Source organism: Limulus polyphemus, unplaced genomic scaffold (assembly GCF_000517525.1).
Source record: "Limulus polyphemus unplaced genomic scaffold, Limulus_polyphemus-2.1.2 Scaffold6251, whole genome shotgun sequence".
NCBI classification, from domain to species: Eukaryota; Metazoa; Arthropoda; class Merostomata; order Xiphosura; family Limulidae; genus Limulus; species Limulus polyphemus.
In genome coordinates, this window is record NW_013671861.1 from 13327 (window position 1) to 34524 (window position 21198).

A 21198-nucleotide genomic window follows, 5' to 3' on the forward strand; every position below is an offset into this window, starting at 1 on the left:
TGTAAATTTTCACCCACAGTACATGAATTAGCTCCTGGTGAAGAGAATACCTGTTCTGAAAGTAGTGCGGTTCCCCCACTAGGGTGCCAATTTTCTATTGACACACCTATAACCTATGCAGATGCCTTCTGTATAGATAATGCTCTCACTGGCCCCCTCCACCTTCTAAATGTGGAATTCTAGCTGTAGTTTGAGAGGAGGTAAGTATGTTTGGAAGTTAACATTTTCTTAAATCAAAAATGTATGTCACGCCCTTCCTCCCCACTAAGAGCCAGTGTTAGAGACTGTGGATTGGGTCAGTCTCAAAAAAGTGATAACATCATCTGAATCAGGTGCTTATGTATAGTACCAAGATAGAGGGTGCATCAATGTAGGTGGAGAGTATCACCAAACAAATATCACCAAGGGCAATTAAGTGAGGTATAAAAGACTGTAGCAAACAAGAAAAAATCAGACCAATGCTTAGATGGGCAAAGGAAGAAAACCTGGCAGTTGAGTAATTGCTGTAGTGTGAAAGTGGTAAATATTATTGGAAATACATTTTCAATTTAAGAAAATGTTAACCTCCATGCAGATGAAGCACAGAAAAAAAAACTACTTCATATTGTTAAAATGCTTAAAAAATACACCAAAAAACAAAACAAAAACAATTCATAAACAGCTAGATGAAGCACAAAGAAAAATCTATACAGTAAAACATTAATTTGGGAACATGTAGATGAAGAACAGAGAGAAACTAGTTCATGAAGATGAAACTTGGAAAGAAACTACATGGGTAAGTGAAGTGCAAAAGGAATTACTTTGTACATTGTGTAGTTAAAGCCTAAAAAAAGGACTTCAGAAAATAAAACTAATTTCTAAAAATGTGATAAGCCCAGACAGAAACCACTTTATGTAAGTAAAATAAACTATATATAAAAGACTACTTGGAGAAAGTCCAAAATAAAATGCACGTTGTACAGATGAAGACAAAGAAAAAACAAAAAGTTATATGTAAATTATGTCCAGAATAAAACTGCTTCTTTTGAAATCATAATGAAATTGCTTAATCTAAGAAAGTACAAAAATAATCAGTTTTATGTAAATCAAATTAAGAAGGATGTACCATGTGCTACTTTATTAGAAGCTTCATAGTTTCGTCTTATAACATATTGTTCCCCAAACAATTATATTTTCATTGAACACTTGTAGTCTGTTCTCATTATAATGGTATAAAACTTGTTAATATATGCATTATGTTTTTCCTTTTTTATTTGTTGTTTCTACTTATTATAATGGTATAAAAACTAACATGTTTGTGAATATATTTCCAAACAAAAATAGGTAGTTGTTGGTCAATCTAATAAATTTTGGGCTACTTAAAGTGACAAAAAATCAGGTGTTATTGAAATATCTGTTAAAAACAATTCTCGAATATTCCAGGCTAGGAAATTAGCATATTTTTTGTTCTATAACTTTAAAATCCTTAAAAGTCACTTTTTCTTTGTTGTATTAGATTACAAAATGTCTAAAAACAAATCTCTGTATGTAGAAAACATTTTTTTAGTGTTGCTTAATTTTCTTTTGCAATAAAATATAATGTTGTGATACATTACCAGTAACAGTGTGTACATTCTTAGTTTTCAGTCATTTTGTGTTGTTATTTTCTATTATACTGTATATTTATCCATGGCTTGTTTACTTTATAGCTTTTAGTCTTGGAAAGGGTGCACTTGCAGGAGCTTCTGTAATGGGACTAGGAGCCTTATGTTACTATGGTCTGGGCCTTTCAAACCAGCCTGGAGCACTGGAAAACTCAATGTAAGCCACAATAATTTTCAATATGTTTGGCTTTGTTTTTCAAATATTATTTTCCTGCCCCTACTACAATTTGTAATAATTTTCTTTTGGTTTAGTCAAAGAAATGAAACTTTTTTTCTCTCTCTTTTTTTCCTCAATCAGCACTTTCCACTTTATTATTACGTATACCTCTTTATTAGAATTATTACATGTGACAGATAATACTGAGAATTGTTACACAGGATATGGATAACACTGAGAATTATTACATAGGATGCTGATAATGCTATATGAATTATTACACAGAATATGGATAACACTTTATGAGAATTATCACACAGGATGTGGTTAATGCTATAAGAATTATTTCCTAGGATGTGGATAACACTTATCAGTATTATTACACAGGTTCTGGATAACAGTATAAGAATTATTACAAAGTAAGACTTTGTACTTTCCAAGCTGAGCTGAGAATACTTCTAAGTATGATGTGAACTGTTTGTGAGGTTTGCCTGATGTGCTCATTTTTGTGGAGTTCTTTGTTGTGTAAGCTACATACAGATGTCTTGTTTCAAGTTAAGCCTTGAGAGAGAGATGAGGAATAACAGTTTGTAATTTTATTAGCATGCTGTTTCATCTACTTTAGATAGTATTTTGTTTTGTATTGTAACTGTTAGCATGGAAAGGAAGTAATGTACAGGAATTGTAGTTGCATATAGAGTTATGTTTTTCATTGAATATCACATTTACCAAACACCATCAAAATGTTGTCAGTTAATCATATTCTAAGTATGTCTGTTTGATACCTAATTAACACTTTTAAAGCTTAAATATCATTTGGGTGTATGAAAGATATGCTGTCGTCCACTCATAACTTTCCTAAATCCATGTATTAAATATCCTGATGGTGTTTCAAAGGCAGAAATAAAGTTATAATCACTTTCAACTAGGACTGCCAAAGACCTGTCAATTTGACTGCTGTTTACAATATTCATTACAACATACAATTTTTTAATTTTTTTTTTGTATTTAGCAGCTTGCAGTTTCAGTATAGATGCCTCTTGTTATTTCCATCTCCAACTGAGCTCCCAGCTCTTTGATTAAATTTTGGCCCTTGAAGTCTCGGAGAACAGGTGTGGGTTTGTCAGCTGATGTGAATGAATTTCAGCATAATCTTCTTAAAATCTTGGCAAACCTCATGAGAAGTGGTGTCTCCTTGTCTGTTGATTTGAGTGTGTCATAACATAGCCTATTTATAATTCCTTCAATTCCTGTGAGAAGTGGTGTCTGCCCATCTGTCAATTTAAGTATATATAGTAAAAGCGAAACTGACAGAGACTCAAAAACTCAAAAATGGCTCAGAGAAGACATATATCTGTTCAACAAGTGATAGAGTAGCTCACAACTGAGAAAATGATTCTGATGCAGGGAATGTGAGCGATTGTTAAAGTGATGAGTTCTGGATTTGTGAAACACAGTCCTGAAGTAAAAATGTCACTACCACCAAAACAATTCTCCATATCCAGAAGATGTCGTAGCAGAAACAGCAGTTCTGGACAATTCTCTGCAGTGTCAACTGCTTTACCTGTATCATCTCCTGCTGCAGTTGCTTCAGCTGTGCCAGCCACTTTTCTTAATACAGTTACAACCACAACATCTCCAACTGCATCACTAGTGTGAACTGGAATAGGCATATAGGAGATTGGGAAGGATGGAACAGTTTAAGAAATTACGAAACCCACTGTTGAGGCTGCAAAGAGATGGGCAGCACAAAATGGTTTGAGAGAAACTTCAGGTCCCACACAGTGCACATCATTTATAGTCCTCTCAGTGATTTTCAATTATTGAATGATATGAGAATGCTACACCACATTCAGTGATGTGCTAAAGTAGAGGTGCATAGGTGCAGAATGATGATTCCTGGAAAATGTCTCTGAAGGAATTACAAGCAGTTATTGCACCACTATATGTTCATGGGGCCTATGGTGGCAAAAGCATTTACCTGGAGAGCTTTTAATGTGTGCAATGGGAATTTTTTTTTTTACAGAGACAATGCCAAGGAATTGATTTTGAGAAATCTTGAGATTTTTGCATTTTGACTCGAGAGCAATGAAAAGTGCTTAACTTCAAACAGACAAATTTGCCTTGACATTGGAAATGTGAAATGGCTTCATTGAAAAAAGCTTTGTCTGCTACAAGCTGGGAGAGACCATTACTGAGGATGAGCAGCTGTTTCCCACAAAAGCACTATGTTCCTAGACACAATACACGGAAACAAACAATAAAGTTTTGACTAGCAGTAGACATTGCCTCAAAATATGTTCTGAATGCTTTTCTCTACCTGGGCAAAGATGAATCTTGCCCAGCTGGTCAGAGACTGGCAGACAATGTAATACTCAGTCTGTAATTAGGAAAAGTGATGAATGTGACCACAGACAGTTTTTTGCTTCACTTGAATTGGCAAAAGAGTTGCAGAAAAAAACTCAGCCTATTTGGAATAGTGAACAAATCCAGAACCAGAGCTGTACACCAGTACAGGCACAGTGATTTTACTACATTGACTATTTACAAGTGCAAGCTGAGGAAGAATGTTTGAATTCTCAGCTCTCTTCACATGTCCGACTGTTCTTTTCAACAACCCAAGTACGGAGTGGATGTTGCAAACCAGGTGGCACATTAGTATTCAGTAAAAGCTGGTTCTTGTCTGTGTCCAGTTGTGTTTTACAATTTTGTGGACTTCAAGGCTATCAATTTCTTTGTTTTGTACAAAGAATGCACAGAATAAGATATCAGTAGGAGGAATTTTATCTTGACACGAGCCTCAGACCTCCAATAAAAACACTTTTGATAATCCTGTAAAGCACAGAACATCTGAGCATGAATTTAGTGAAACACATAAAAGAAAACAATGCCAGGTAGCTAAATGCAATAAAAACAGAACTTCAGATAAATGTGCCAAATGTGAAAGACGTGTGTGGTAAATGCTCAGCAAAAGCTGAAAAGCATTTCACATAGGTGGATTGTGCCATTTAAGCTAGTTCATAATGGGAGTTGCATAATTTTTAAGTTATTGAAGTATTTTTTTGTGGACAATTATTCATTTGAATGTGGTGTTTTGGCTGTAATTACATTTAATTTGGTGTTCCAAAATGTAACATTTTAGTTCTATCCATTAATTTGTCTTTCATTTTAAAACTGACATTTTAATATGTAACAGCCAAAATGGTGATCACCTACTGAGAAAATTTTGAAAGTCTCAATATATAAAGAAATAAAAAATCTGTGATCAGAATGAAATATGCCAGGAAATATTTAAGTAGATTCTTGTTTTATTCTTGACTGAACAAATTAAAAAAATTACTCCGATTACTTTTTTCTCTGTAGAATGTATTTGGTATTTAATATATATTATGTACAGTATAATTACACCTTCTAGTAGAGTTTTACTTTAAAAGTGATTTTTTTAAGTTTATAACAATACTGTTATTCAAATCATAACATGTTTTGTTATACAGTACATGGCCCCAATATGTCAAGCAAAGAATTCAAGACACATATTTTTATTTTGGAGGGAGCATTGCAGTGACAGCGGCCTCCACTGTAGCTGTATTTCGCACACCGACTCTAATGAACTTGATGATGAAGAATTCGTGGCTGGTATAGTAAAATAATATTTTAACTAAATCTGTGGTAGATAAAACAAATTTAATTGTTTGAAAGGTAATGTGTTAGTTCCTAATTTGATAAAAATAACCATCAACTTTAAAGGTGGTTAGTGTTATTTCCTCCCTTGGAAGGTGCAATGTATATTTACTGTTAGAACAAAAGTTTGTTTTCAAATTCTTAAATGTCATTGCAGAAGTACCAGTATCTAAACTGTGGGATTTACATTTGTGTTTAACAATCCATTTTTTTAAATATGCTGATGTGTTCAAAATGCATGCTAAAGTGTACACTATATTAAAATCAATTTCAGAAGTAAATTCAAAATTATTTTTCTTGAGTTTTATGAAAACATAATGTAAATACAAGCAGAAAACCAAAATCAAATCACATGCTAGTTAAAATAACAAACATATAGATTATTTATGTAAAGTACCTGTGTTTTATTATTAGGTACTCAAATTCTAACTGAATTACATGCACACACACACACACACACACACCAGGTTTTTCATCTGTCTGAAGTAGTAACCATATGAGTAAGTTGTACAAATTATCAGTGTTAAAGGATCATTATAAAATCTGTAAGTGTAACATAGTGTGCTGGCTGGCTCTTTAGTTGAACTCTGAATTTTGGACCTTGTAAGCTGGGTTTGAATCCATATGATACTGCAGAGTATTCCTTGCACTTTAAACTCTCTCACCATAGGCATAATGTTTTGTACGTCTCATGAAGTTTTAGCGAATTACATTCAAAATTTAATTATACTACTTTTGTATCATAGTATACAAATAAATGGTGCAAAAAAATGTAGCTAATAATCCAGATTTTAGTAATATATAAGTTTTACATTCTTAATTTTATAAGGCAATATTTTAAAAAATCCTGAATTTACCCTAGTATGAGAATTGTAACATTTTCTCTCTAGGCATTCCCTCATCTCTAATCTATTTACCACCCCTCCAAGAAGTATGAAATTTAATGTACATTCCTCATTATAATGTTGTCATGACTCGGGCAAAGCATAATTTTTACAGTCTCTAATCTTATTTAGTAACAGAGCCATAAAATACACAATCAGACTTCTCTTGCTAAGCCCACCTGCCACATCTTTTCTTTCAGAAATTGCCAATAGTTCTCTCTGACATTTAATACTGTATTATCTATAACCAACAGAACGTCAAGGTTTTAATCTATCAAATGATGTATTATATTATGTTGTTTTTCTGTACAGAGACTTGTCTATTTCTCTTCCAGTTTTAATTTTATTCCTTTGGGAATGACATCAACCAGCTTAGCTGAATTTTTAACAGTACTTGTTGCATAGTTAGAAAGCCAAACAAACTTGATTGTTATGGGATATTGTCTGATTTTTGCATATTATTATTTTCTGTTCTCTGATGCATTATTTAATATAGTAAAAACATAGTTAGTTTAGTAGTGTGAAAATGTAGGGATAAGTATTGTTGACAGCAAAAAAAGAACCAAGTAAGCACTTTATTTCTTGTTTTTTATGTATTCTTTATTTACTATTATAAACGTAACTAAAATGTAAAAATTAAAAACTTTAAAAAAAAGAAGAATAATAATAAATGTTCACGAAGTATGTTTGGGAGCAGTTTGAAAGTAGCCTAGGCATTATGTAATTTGATAGGGTAACTATAAGCTTTACATTTGCAAAGTTATTTACAGATTTTATGGCAAGAATGTTAAACGCAGTTCAAAGGGCATTAATGTTACAAATGACTATTAGTGAAAGCTTGCTAAGATTCATGAAGATATACAAAATGTTAGATGTTATGGTATGGAAACTATAAAGGTCAATTTGGGGTCACAAACTCAGTCCAAATGACTGAGCTCAAAGCTAGAGAGCTAAGCTTGTGAGTGCATTATATTAGTGAAGTCAATCACTTATTGTGGGTGAGAGGTTGCTGCTGACTGTTCAGTAGTTCAAAAGTAGGGGCTGTGGCAGAAAGTCTTTGTAGCTTTGTTATAAATACAAAAGACAAATAAAAAAATATATACCTAAAATAAAGAATAAAATAACTATAAAAGTATTTATGTATAACTAAGTAGAAAAATTATAAATCATTTACTTATCAAGGTATGCCATTATTGTAGCACTTAATAATTTATATATGTATGCTTTTTAGATCATTATAAAAATTGATAGTTTATAACTGTTGATAATTGATATATTCCTTTGTAGATTATTCTAATTGCTTAAAATGGATATATTCTTTTGTAGGTTATTCTAATGGATATATATATATATATTCTTTTCTAGGTTATTCTAATGAATAATAATGGACATATTATTTTTTAGGTTATCTTAACAGTTGATAATTGCAGTAGTTATTTTTAAAATATTATAATAGTTTGTGATTGGTATATTCCTTTTTAGATTTTTCTAACAATTAATTATTGATAAATTTCTTTCTTCTCTTCTTGGATTGAGGTATGACATTATTCTAGTGCTTGATAATTTCAGCTGTTTAATAAGAGTTTATTTCCTTTTGAGCAGTTAAATGCAAGTTTGGGTATCTGATATGATTTTGACTGATAATTGTTAACTTCATCTTCATCTGCCATGATTTATCTCTGAAACCATTTGCTAACATTGTAATTAGCTAATTAAATTAGATTATTTTTTTAATACTAATATCTCTCACTTGAAACAACTTAAAATTAAAACAAAAAGTACTAAAGACATTTATCTTGCAAACCCATGATTACTGGTTAATATTATTATTGCAATCTCTGTTATTTAATTTTTTGAGAAAGAATGTTGAAAACAAGATGTTAAATAGTTTTTCAACTTTTTTTTCACACCTAGGCTATTGGTGCAACTTTAGCTGCTATGATTGGAAGTGGAATGATTGTACGATCAATGCCATACTCCGAGAAGTTTGGAGCCAAACATGTTGCCTGGATGGTTCACAGTGGAATAATGGGAGCTGTTGTAGCTCCTTTGTGTTTACTTGGTGGCCCTATCTTGTTACGAGCAGCTTGGTTAACTGCAGGAGTTGTAAGTGGTAGGTGGATTGTGTTTTAATTAAACTCTGTAGTAGAATTCTTGTGGGTTGAATGTTCTAAAAGAAATGTGGGTAAAAGATAGATTCATTAAATACCTTCTCTGGTTTTAGCATTTGAAGTTCATAGTTAAGTTGATTTAAAATAAATCATTTTTGTAATCTAACAAGAAGTTGGTTTGACTTGAGAGAAATTGAGTTATGTTGTTTCACAAATTATTGTGGTTGTAATTACGTCTTTCATGCATACAAAAGGAATAAAATGTATTTCCAAACAAGTTTTAATACTAAAGTTTAAACATAGTAAATAAAAAAGGTATAATTTTATAGCAACATACATGACAAAGATTAACAACATGAAAGTAAATTACATTTGCATGTATTGTTTTTTTCTATTTCTTCAATGAGATAGGAGCAAAATATTAATATTGTTAGGTTTGTAATGTATAAAAATGATGAAGTATATCATGTTAAGTCATTAATATACACAAATGATGAAATGTATCATGCTTTTTGTACATAACTAAACTGTTTTACATGTTTATAAGCATGTTTATGAAAATTTAAGGAAACATAGTAAAACAAATTAGTGTGCATAAACAATAGGTCCCTTGTTGTCCGTAAACATTGTTATGTAGTGCTGTTATGTAGAGCTAGTTGATATAATCATATGTGGGTCTTAGTTTCAATTCCAACTACACTTAATCAGAGGACAAAATATTTGGATTCGCATTGCAATTTGCAAATCTAAACAACCCCAGTTGCAAGTAACTTTCCTCATAATGTGCAACTCATTCCTTTCTCTTGTATGCTGTCTTCGAGACCTTCCACAACACAGTGAGAGTAACATTTCAGTTTGATATACGAAAGCCAATGCTGATATTCAATTCCCAGAAATTCCTGCCAAGTGTCGCATACAGTACTTTTGCATTTTGTAATGCACATATTTTATACACATACACTTAGCAGTCTGTTCATGTTGTTGGGAATGCATCAGATTAGTCCCTGCAGCTTAGTCAACTAGAATAGAATATATACGTCTAGTACATTTAGCATTGAGCTGGTTACAAACTCTCTCAATACAGGCTCAGTCCCATGGACTGACCACATGACCTTTTTTACATGTATATAGTTTTAATACCATAACTTTTAACACAGTATTTGTATCTTCACAAAATTTGGCAGACTTTTAGTAAACATCTTTTACCGATTATGTGACAAGTGGGTATGGCAAGAGGGGTCTGATTTTCTATTTGATGGCTCTATAACCAAACAAAATTGAAGACTATGAAAGTTATGCTTTGTCTTAGAGATGACAACATTATGATGAGTAATTTATGTTAAGTTTCGTACTTATTGAAGGGGTGGTAAATAGATTATAGAAGAGGGGGATACCTAGTGAAAAAATGTCATTTCTCACACTAGAGAAAATTTGGGATTTTTTAAAAATACTGTCTTATAAAATTAAAACCTAAAATTTATATACTCTTAAAATATGAATTATAAGCTACCATTTTATGCTATACTAATTGATATAACTTGAACAAAAAGTAGCTTAATTGAATTTTGAATGTAATTCACTAAAACTAAGACCACGTTGTGAAGAGTGATGAAATAGATGTTTAGTCTTTGTTTAGTCAGTTGTTGCATTCTTTTGTGACAGTCGAGGTGTTTGGTATTTTTTTTTGAAGTTTTACTTTATATACCAGGAACTATTTTGTTCATGAAATGCCATGTATGGTACAATTAAATATTGGGTTTGAAGCTGAATAAAAGCGTTATTAAAATATAAATATACTATTTACTTGTTTTCATTAGTGTATGTCTTTACAAATAGATAAGACTTTTAGTGCTAGATTTAGTTCTCATAATGTGTTAAAATGATGAATGGTAAAAAGATGCTAAGTAATATTTACTAACTGCTAATCAAATTCAGTGTTGATTAGCAATTTTACTAATCAAATCCACCAAACTGTTTTGTCCCCTGCTTAATTACCCTGTCTTTGCTTATGTGAAGCTACTAAAGCTAATTTCCATTGTCACTAACATTGAACTACTGACTACAGGGAAGGCAATTGTGGTAAATAAAGTGTAAACTTACTGGTTTTTTTAAACATTGTTTTTATGTTTCTAATTTATAGTTGCATACCTTTATTTTTAATGTTGTATAATCTAGTGCAGTTCTAGGGGAGTGGGAACCTCTCATCCATTTTTTGTTTTTCAGAAAATAATAACTGTATTCTTTAATATTGTATAATCAAACAAGGAACTTGGGAAGGAGTCAAGGTAACCATACCCTTGTAGCCCACCCTTCCATTTTTTCTGAAACTAAGAACTGTATTATTTAATGTTGTGTAAGTAGATGCAAATCTATCTCTCTTCCCCCCTCTCCTTCTCCATTTATTATTTCAAAAGTTAGTATAAAAACAACCAGATCAAATAATTTTATTTTATCAAAACGTGGTTGTAAAGTAAATGAATCAGCGTGAGTGCACTTTTACAAAAGGAACAGAGGATCTTCAAAAGAAAGAAGACCAAACAATTACAGTAACTCGAGCCACAATTATAAGTGAATCACAGAGAATACTAGTGCGATAGAAATAGAGAAGATAGTTCTCTTGTCAACTGAAATTCTAAAGTAATTGAATATGCCTAAGTAGATATTTGACAAGAAGGAGAGAACTACATATATAGTATTTATAATATGTCCACAATATCTATAGTGTTGAAGAATTTATTGTACATACATTAACTTGTTTTTTAATATATATATATTATTCTGAAAACAAGTGAAGTGCGTGCTGTTTATTCATTGCTGAAATTATCACTAACAAGTCTTGGACACCTACTGTAGAAGAATCCTAAGCCCAACAACAACATAGTATAAACATACATAACTAAAAGCCTTTCTATTTGACAACTGGCAAAAAGGAAAAGTTGTGTGTGTATATAAATATATATGTTTGAAAATTTTCCGATGCATAAAAGTATTTTAAGTCTGTCAGAATTTAAAATACTGACAGATTTAAAATACTTTTATGCATCAGAAAATTTTCAAATTTCACATGCGAAATCTTTATAATGTCCATATAGTTATCAAATGTTTCTTAAGAAAAACTAACGAATTTCTGTATGAGTTTGGTCGATTTGACTGATCTCGTAACCACCGTAAAAAATTAGGAAATATAAAATATGCCTTTTTTTGTTTTAGAATGACTACAAATTATAACATAAAAACATGAATGTTTAGACTAAATAGCTTAAATTTCATAACATTATACATTTATATATATATTTATTATTTTTATTATAGTGACTTTCGTCGGCCATGTCTGGCTAACAAAGAAGTCACAATAACACACCGCACGTGCACTCGTGTTACCGTATCCATTAATATAAAACTGACCTTTAGTCTTTTAAAAGTGACCTGTGTTTTAGTGGACCAGTATTTTGTAAAATAGTCATATTTCAATTATTATACATTATATATGTATATAGATTATTACTGTTTACAAATAAGTGCTTAAACTTATAAAGAACAGTAAATAAAGAAGTAAAGCAAACAATTATTTTTTCTAGTTATGACCTTTGTACTTGATTGCTGCTTGTTGTACGTTGCTAAGCTTTTTAAAATTATGCAGATGGAGAATGTGAAACATTTTTTTTTTTTTTTTTTTTTTTTTTTTTTTTTATTTGAAATAACCAAAAAAATCATAAATTACTATATCAATGCCATAGAATTCCACTATAAATTATCAAGTTTAGTAACTGTATTTCGGTCTAAAAAAAATATGAAATTTCAAGCAGACTAATGACCCAACCTACTTTCTTGAAGTCATGTTTCGAAAGAAGGAAATGACATCATAACACTTGAAAATGGCTGAGAAATCCACTAGGGTGAAATTTTGAGCTTTCGAATGGCTATTCACATGTCGTAGACAGAAGTAAGTGTACATAAGCATGTCTTTCCAAAAATGAAAAGAGTTGGGTGGGGCCACTGTGTTTGTTGAATACATATAGCGATGTCTCAGCAAATAGAAAATATTGGAGGTTCTTATTTTGTATTCTAGCTTGTCAATATCAGTAATTTGAGCTCCTAATTCGTACAAAACTATAGACTTTGTATTTTGACATCATAAACATCTAATTTGAACCAGTGCTTTATTAAACATACCACGTGAGACACAAAAAATGATGTTTAGGTGCATTTTTTTTAATATTTACTTTTAAGTTAAGAAATTGAATAATGTATAATACTAAAACTTGAATTATAATATACAGTTTGATACCAAACTTATTGACATAAGTTCATAAAATAATTTTTCAATAAATTTTGAATGCAAATCAACAAATGTGATGACATTGCCTTTGACCTGTGACCTGTCTGGAAAGGGTTAAGCCCTCAGCCAATAATTGATTATTTCTAAGCTAATACAATTATATACATGTCAGTTAAACATGCCATGATAACTCTTTCCTGCCTTGGCTATTTTCAGACATTATCAATATGTCTAGATTTATTTTCATCAAAATTAGTGTTGTTTAGGACATTTACAGCCCTTTACATCATAGACTTGTTACAGAATTGATACTTTTATTGTTTAGAAGTTAGAATTGTTATGAGAACAGTCATCCTGTTTACTAGTACATTTTTTTCTCTAAATATGATTATAAATAATTAAAACTATTTAATTTTAATTTAAATTAAAATGTATGTTTTTAATTGTTATTTTTGTATTAATCACATTACTAAAAATAAAGATATAAACTTTGAAGTTACTAAATGAATAACATGAATGAGTTAATCATTTACAGGATATATTCATGTTATTTTAACTATGTTTGATTTAGGTTACAGTTAATATGAAATGTATGGTCTACATTGATTGATCCAAGATACTTTATAGGGGAAGTATTTTCATCTAAAGATATTAAGAGATTTGGTTGTAGTGTTACACAGCTATCAACCAGAAAGTTAGTTTATATGTATCATACCATCATTCTGTGGAAAAGTTAAATGTTACTTTATAACATGATAATGCTATATTATCTGATGTGTTTGCCTGATGAATAAAATGAGTTATGATTATTTATTTCCTTTATTTGGCTACAATCTGAAGAATTTTGTAACTATTGTAATACTTTGCCTTGGGCCTTTCTGCTCCTAGTTACATCACTGTTGATAAATGAATAAATCTTTCATTGTTGCTAAATGTTGAAGAATGCAGTTGCACAGGATGTATGATATATTTTCACGTACAAAGTTTGGGAGAGGTCCATGGACTGACCCATGTTAGAGAAATATTGTTAACTATAATTCTGAAATTATGAAGTGTATTCAGGAAATATAACAAGCTTTTAGTCAAAAGTGCAAGTCCCTTGTGCACACAAAAAAATCGAATGTTGTACTAAATTTTTTATACAAAAAATATGTATGTGAAAATCAGTCTGAAAAGTCTGAGTGCAAAGAGATCTTCTTGTGAACAATGAAAGTACCTTCATCCATTGTACAGTTGACAAATTGTGTGTGCATAACCTCTATAGCCTCCTAAATGTGTATCTAAAGTTTTTTCAGTATATCTGTACATTCTAGCTGGTATTTTTTCTAACATGAATAGTCGTGAAATCAGGAATGTAGGATAATAAAAAAGTTGATAATGCTGACTACAAATTCATAATACCATGTTGATAGGCTATATGTATAAGGTTGGCATGCACATTTTGACCCCCCCCCCCCAATGCTCATACAACTAATGATTCCATTGATTAATTCATTAGGAAATACCCCTAATTTGCCAAGTTTTAAACCAGAGAAAACATAACAGCGTTACTTATGTACACTAATTTGTTACATTGTTTCTTGTATATAACAAAGTAAATGTAACAGCATTGATTGTAAACTACTAGTTAGTGTCATAAAGCCTCTCTGATATTTTTCTAGTATGTATTGAAATACCAACTGTTTTAAAATTGAAACAAGTTTTGTTGATTTTATTATATTGTTTAATTATTGTAAGATTAAAATGTTTGATCATCTTTCCAAATTTTTATTGAAGTAAACAAACTTATTATTATTGATCAACTAATATCCAGTTATAAAAATTAGGTACTTTTCTGTTAAAACCCTGCAACTGTTATTGTTAAGCCTAATGTTTAGAAACCAATTTTGTTTATTGCTAGTTTATCTTCACACTAAAGTAAATCATAAAACAGGAGAAATACATTGTTTTATTAAATATGTACAATCTAAAAACTAGTTTATTCTATATTCTTGTTTTAAGGATTAACTTATTTACTTGGACTTAGATCCATTAATTTCAATTCAGCCTATAGTTTTAGGTAAGTTATAATATATATCGGGCTAATTACGTTGTATTATTAATATTATCTATTGATCAAAAACTAGTTACTGCCACTTCTAATAAAGTTCTCTTTTTAAGTTCTATATAATTAAGGATATACTTTATTACTTTAGTGTGGAGACAAAGTAGTGCTAAAAAAATAATTATATAATTAGTTCTTAAACATTAGGCTTAACAGTATCAGTTGTGGAGGTATAATGGAAAAGTACCAAAAATTGTCCAGTAGAAGTTAGAAACACATGCAAAACCAGTAGTTATGGTGATTTTTTTTTTCGTCCTTTGCAGGACTGTCAGCTGTAGCAGTATGTGCACCAAGTGAAAAGTTTTTAACCATGGGAGGTCCATTGGCTATTGGTTTGGGGGTTGTATTTGCATCCTCTGTTGGTGGGTATACTTAGGGAGTTTTAAAGATACATTGTGTAACAGGCTAAATTAACCAATATTTATAAGTTGGAAAGGTGAATAGTTTTTGTAATACTTTTGTTTTAAGTGCATTTTTGGAAAGTTCAAAAGTACATTACATTTTGTAGTCATGGAATATGTTGTTTTCATCATCTTGCTATGGTATGAAATGTTCAGTTGCCAGTACTTCCAATGTCAAAGGTAACATTTTTGTTCAAAAAAAATTAATGAGGTAAATTATTTTTCATGGCTACACTTATGTTTTATGTAGAAAAAGCTTGTTAGAAAGCTAGTAATAATTATTCTATATAAAATTATCAACTACATATTATGAAATGAAATAAAAAAAATATTTATGTTGAGTACAATGTGATATTTCATATTCTAATGTTGTAAAGGGTTATTTTTTTAAAATGTTTTTATATACTTGCCTGGATACAAGAAAAAGATAAAGAAGATAAAACATGTTTGAATATACAATTAATTTTAAATCCACACTAATGGAACAATACCAAATTTAAATGGGAACTAGTTTAGACATTTCACATAACCTCTTCAGTCTAATGTTTGTGGGAATTGGTCAAGTTAATAAATAAGACAACAAATTAAGTCAAAAGAAGAATTCTTGAAAGTTTGTTAATCCAAAGATGACCAAGCTTCAACACATCTGAAGATCACTTTGAGTTGGATCCCATTCTAACATCAAAGAATTGGAACTTCAGTTATAAAATAAGCAGTTGTTTTTCTCGCACAAACAGATGTTGAACTGAAGAGGACGTGAAAAGTCTAAACTAGTTTCCATTTAAATTTGGTATTGTTCCGTTAGGGTGGGTTTAAATTATATTGTAAATTACTTTACACAGTATTATGTATTTACTTCTTTTTTGTGTTTGACAACCTTCTGCTTGTATTTCATACTTCTGTTTCAATTTTTTCAACATATTCAATGTGAACTGCAAAAGATACTAAAGTGAGTCACCTCACAGGCTTTTATCTTACTTTTACTGCTAGAAACATTTTACCTCAAGTGTGGTAGAAAAAATTCCATTACCAGAAAGGATTCCGAAGTGACAAAGTGATACTTAGTACTACTTTTAATTTTTTCTCCTCTATTCTGTGTATTATCACAATTTTAGCTAATTACAACTCTGCTGACTTCTAAAACTTGGTCACTAATTGGACATAAATTCTTTAAATCGTTAAGTGGTCTAGATGTTTCATTATTATTCTACCAAATAGTTTTCAAAAGAACCTGCTCAACGGCAGAAACCATTACAACTGACATCAGGAACGGGATGATTTTGGTAAAAGAAAACCGAGAATCCACTTCAAGTTGACAACACATGCCTGAGCCAAGATAGGAAATTGTAATGATAAAGAAGTGGGAAGAAGAACAAGCAATTAGAAATTTAAATGAATCTTAAGAAGAAAAGCATCACCACTAGGATAAAAACATTTGAAAAATGGAAATACAAAGATTAAACCAGTCAAACACATCTGGTTGCTGTGTCACTCATGACTGTATGACCTTTCTGTACTACTTCAACTATACCACTACCTCATTAATTTTCAGAACATGTTGGCCAGTTCAACAACATCTCTAAACAGACTATGATAAAAAGGTGACATTAAGCAGTGTGACAAAAGTGAATGTAATTAATGATGATCTGATAAACAGCTAGCTATTCATTGGACTGTTTATTTAAAGGAACAGCTTTAACAAAATTAAGCTATAATAACTAAGGAATTAGTGGCCATGTTATCATATAGATTGGAATATTACATCATAACAGTTTCAAAAGCAAAGTTCAGGAGCAGAGTAAGAAGACAAAATGTAAAGCTAATCTTATTGAAGATGTAGGAGAACTTGGCCAGTTAGTTATCAATATGTTTCATTTGAAATGGTGGAATTCTTGACATGCAACCAATTCTTAGATGCCTCAGTGGTTGAGGTCTTGTGAATTAGATAAAAACAAAGCAAGAGTACATCTTTAAGGGAAGCTATTAATTGTGATGGAACTAAAATAAATTAAACTTGTAGATAATGAACTAAAGATGCCATTCTGGGATTCTCAGATCAACTCTATCCTCAAACAGTTAATTATACAATTGTTTATTCAGAATGCAGGACAGAAAGTGTTTCAATTGCATCTCAAACAGGAATATTTCCATGAAATGTAGATTGAGTGAAATTTACTTATTCCGTAACTTATTGTAATAGACCTATCTTTTTTTCTGTAAATGTGTGTGTGTGAATGTATGTATGGCTCATTTTATGCTGTTTCCTAAAATTTGGGGAATGTTCCACACATTAAAGCCATGTTAAATTAAGCTTCCTTTCAGCCAAAGAAGAAGATAAATTTCTCTAAAGCTCTAGACATAAGCTTCAGTGTTACTTTCAAAAGTTGAATATCTATTTTGAAACAGCAAGAAGTGTTTCTCTAAACATTCCTGGTAATCCTGAAAAGAGCAAAACTGTCATGAATATTTTGAAATTGGTTTAATTAACTGAAATAATACATCAATATTTGTTTTAAAAGTTACATGTTTTAATTTTTAGGATCTATGTTTCTTCCTCCTACTACTGCTCTGGGTGCTGGACTTTATTCAATCAGTTTGTATGGAGGTTTGATTTTGTTCAGCTTTTTCCTCCTGTATGACACTCAAAGAATAATTCATTCTGCAGAAACTTATCCCCTCTATGCTATGAAACCTTATGATCCAATCAATGCGTAAGTTTATATTTAAAAAGCTTTATGATTTTGTTTCCAATTTGTAATTTTTACAAACCATAGAATCTAATTCTTTTCAGGTTTTTTTTATCTTAAATGTAATTATGTTTAATGTGACAACTAATGCTACTGCTTAAGTTTAGTTAAAGTAGGAGGCTTGTGCATTTTTCAATGTTTTTTTTTTTTTATGGAACACAGAGTTCACTTTTCCGTTTCACTTAAGTCTGTACTTTAAAATGCTCTTCAGAGCTGTGACCTTTGGTGCCATTTTAAAATTATTTTCTGCTTATGGTACTGCATTACATTCATAATTTAATTAAAGCACTTTATTATCAATATATGGAAATTAAATTAACAATATAACGTATCTTGTAATTTGAATTTTTATGTTATCAAAGTTTTAATTACTTTGTTTCAAGGGAAACCTTTCAAAAAAATACTTAAACTGCAGTTTTTGTGTCACATGATCCATGAGCTTTGAAAAATCTCGACTTTAGCTTTAGCACTGTTTCTCTCTCATAGACACATGTTTGGCCTAATTTTCACGTGAGATCTAAAGTCTGCAAACTGGGTTGTCTGGGAAACAGATATAAATTTTCCAACCCTTGATGGTTGCCATGCCCATCTTCTATACTTTGCCTTGAGATATACAACATATATATAGTTATTTGACATAAGTGTATATAGTTGTTAGATAGAGCTCAGTTTACATTATACCAATGGTCAATTTCATCCAAATTCATCCAAGCTTGTCGATATGCTTCCTGTGGGAAAAAAGCTTGTACTATCAGAGAAATTGACAATTCTCTGTTCAGAAAACAATGTAATATTATACGTCATTTCATAGACGAAACCCTGGCTTTCTGTTGGTTATAGATAATATAATATTAAATGTAAGAGAGAACTGTTAACAAATCCTGAGAGAGAGGAGATGACAGGTGAGTGTGGAAAGAGGGGTCTGATTTTCTATTTGATGGCTCTGTAACCAAACAAAATTGAAGGCTATAAAAATTATGCTTTATGTGACTGATGATGATATGATAGTGAGTAATTTACATTAAATTCCATACTTATTCGAGGGGTGGTGAATAAATTACAGAAGAGGGAATGCCTTGAGAAAAAATGTTACATTTCTCACACTAGGGGAAATTAAGGATTTTTCTTTTAATATTGCCTTATAAAATTAAGAACTTAAAATTTGTATACTATTAAAATATGGATTATTTGCTATGATTTTATGCTATACTAATTAGTATAAAATAAATAAAAGATAGTTTTAATTAAATTTTGAATGTAAGTAACTAAAAAGCCTTGTGGCATGCGCAGTAAATGTGCCCACATGGAGAGATTTAATATATGTTGTACCACCTCTAACAGATTTTGAACATTATGTTGACCAGATAAGCTTATGAACCTTAATATATGTTGTACCATACCTAACAGGTTTTAAATACTATGTTGACCAGGTATACTTATGAACCTTAATATATGTTGTACTACCTCTAACAGGTTTTAAACATTATGTTTATCAGGTAAGCTTATAAACCTTAATGTATGTTGTACTGCATCTAACAAGTTTTTATCATTATAGGGGTCTGATAACCTCAATGAATCTCTCACTGACTGATGCAGTTGTTATATATACAATTAAAGTTTTTTTTTTTTTTTTACCGGTGTATGTAATTTAGATTTTTATAGAAAACTAAAAATTTATTTTTAATGTTCTAGTAGTATTGTTGGAAGCAAGATAGTCAAATTACAGAAGATATGAAATAATGAATAGCATCTTTGGTAGGATGCAGTCAGTATTCTATTGAAAAAAACAACAATTTTATTTATCTGATGGCAAAACACAACTGAATAAATTAGTTTAAGCTGTATGTAATTTAAATGAATGAGCTAGTATAATTAGCCTGGTTCTCTCAGAAGATAAGCACTGGCATCAGTGACTACAGGTATATTTATCACTCCCTCTTTTCATATGGAGTTTTAATTGCTAACTTTATCAATAATAATGTTTTTATGGTTTGAGCACATTCAGTAGATTTGTATAAGTGGTGGTTACCACAAACTATCCTGAACTAATGTAATTTTCAAGTGTGTTTCCTGTAACTTTAAATTCCATATGTTCAGTAGTTGTCCCGTATTGTATGCTATCTATACGCTTAAGAAAGTGAAGTCACAGATGTGTTTATCTTAAAAACTTGGTTTTAAAAAATGCAAATTCTCTCTCTCCTCTAGGTCTATTTCAATTTATTTGGACACACTAAATATATTTATACGTATTGCTACAATTCTGGCAGGAGGAGGATCTCGAAGGAAATAAAGCCAACTAGTATGTGTTGTCGTGGCAGTCTCTGTGTATAAGAAAATGAATGAATGCTTTTCTTTCTGTATAACATCATGTTATACAGCATCTGCTGTAAAACTATATGAAGTAGCCCTATATTTTTAAAATTTTCAGTTAGAAAACAAATATAATGTAAGTTGTTTTATGGTTCAAAATAAATTATTTGAAATTCCCAAAGCTGTATTTTCAGATTTAATCAATTTTTTTATTACAAAACTAGGGCAGATAAGAATAACTTCTTCTCATCACTCTTGCTGCAAATAAACCACATAAAGATAAAATACGTTTGTTCTAGAAATGGCTAAAATTTTGTACTTCTTTTTTATATTGCTTCTAAGATCATCCCATTGAAATTGCTTCAGCTTTCTGGAGTAAATAAAGAAATCATACAAATCTTTATGAATATAATTCTTTTAAAAATCATGTTTTGTTCCAACAAAGTAACATTTCAACTGTCAACCTATGAGACCATTGTTTCTATGTGTATGACTGTGTTGTGACTTTTTTTTATATTGTTGGAAAATCTACTAGATGAAACTTTAGAACTGCTTTCTACAGATTATGTAAATAAAATACTTTTATGTGTGATAGTTGTATAAATTCAGTTCTTCAAAATCAGAAAATGTTTCATTGTGATATATTTTTAAGAAATAAATATAAATGCTTGCCTCTGTTGTAATTTTTAATTATTTATTTTCATGTTACCACTATTTTTTTAAATTTTCATTTAAAGTTTATATTTTATATTACTTCAATTGCAGTTTCACTGTGTATATGATCATTAGTATACAATAAAAAATACATTTTTACCATAGCTAAATTATAATCAAGCAAACTTTTTTAAGTTGTTTAGAAAATTTTATTTCATATAGGTAAT

At 30.5% G+C, this 21198-nt stretch overlaps 1 protein-coding gene across 1 annotated transcript in view; it reads left to right on the forward strand.

Annotated features, from left to right (window-relative positions):
* Positions 1-20504, forward strand: part of LOC106473526 (growth hormone-inducible transmembrane protein-like) — a 32743-nt gene extending 12239 nt beyond the window's left edge. Inside the window, exons 3-8 of the mRNA XM_013934208.2 lie at positions 1689-1800; positions 5295-5436; positions 8280-8478; positions 15123-15221; positions 17800-17971; positions 20213-20504. Coding sequence (XP_013789662.1) covers positions 1689-1800; positions 5295-5436; positions 8280-8478; positions 15123-15221; positions 17800-17971; positions 20213-20297 — 809 coding nt within the window. The 3' untranslated portion in view covers positions 20298-20504. The remainder of the gene's footprint in view (positions 1-1688; positions 1801-5294; positions 5437-8279; positions 8479-15122; positions 15222-17799; positions 17972-20212) is intronic.
* The last annotated feature ends 694 nt before the right edge of the window (positions 20505-21198 follow it).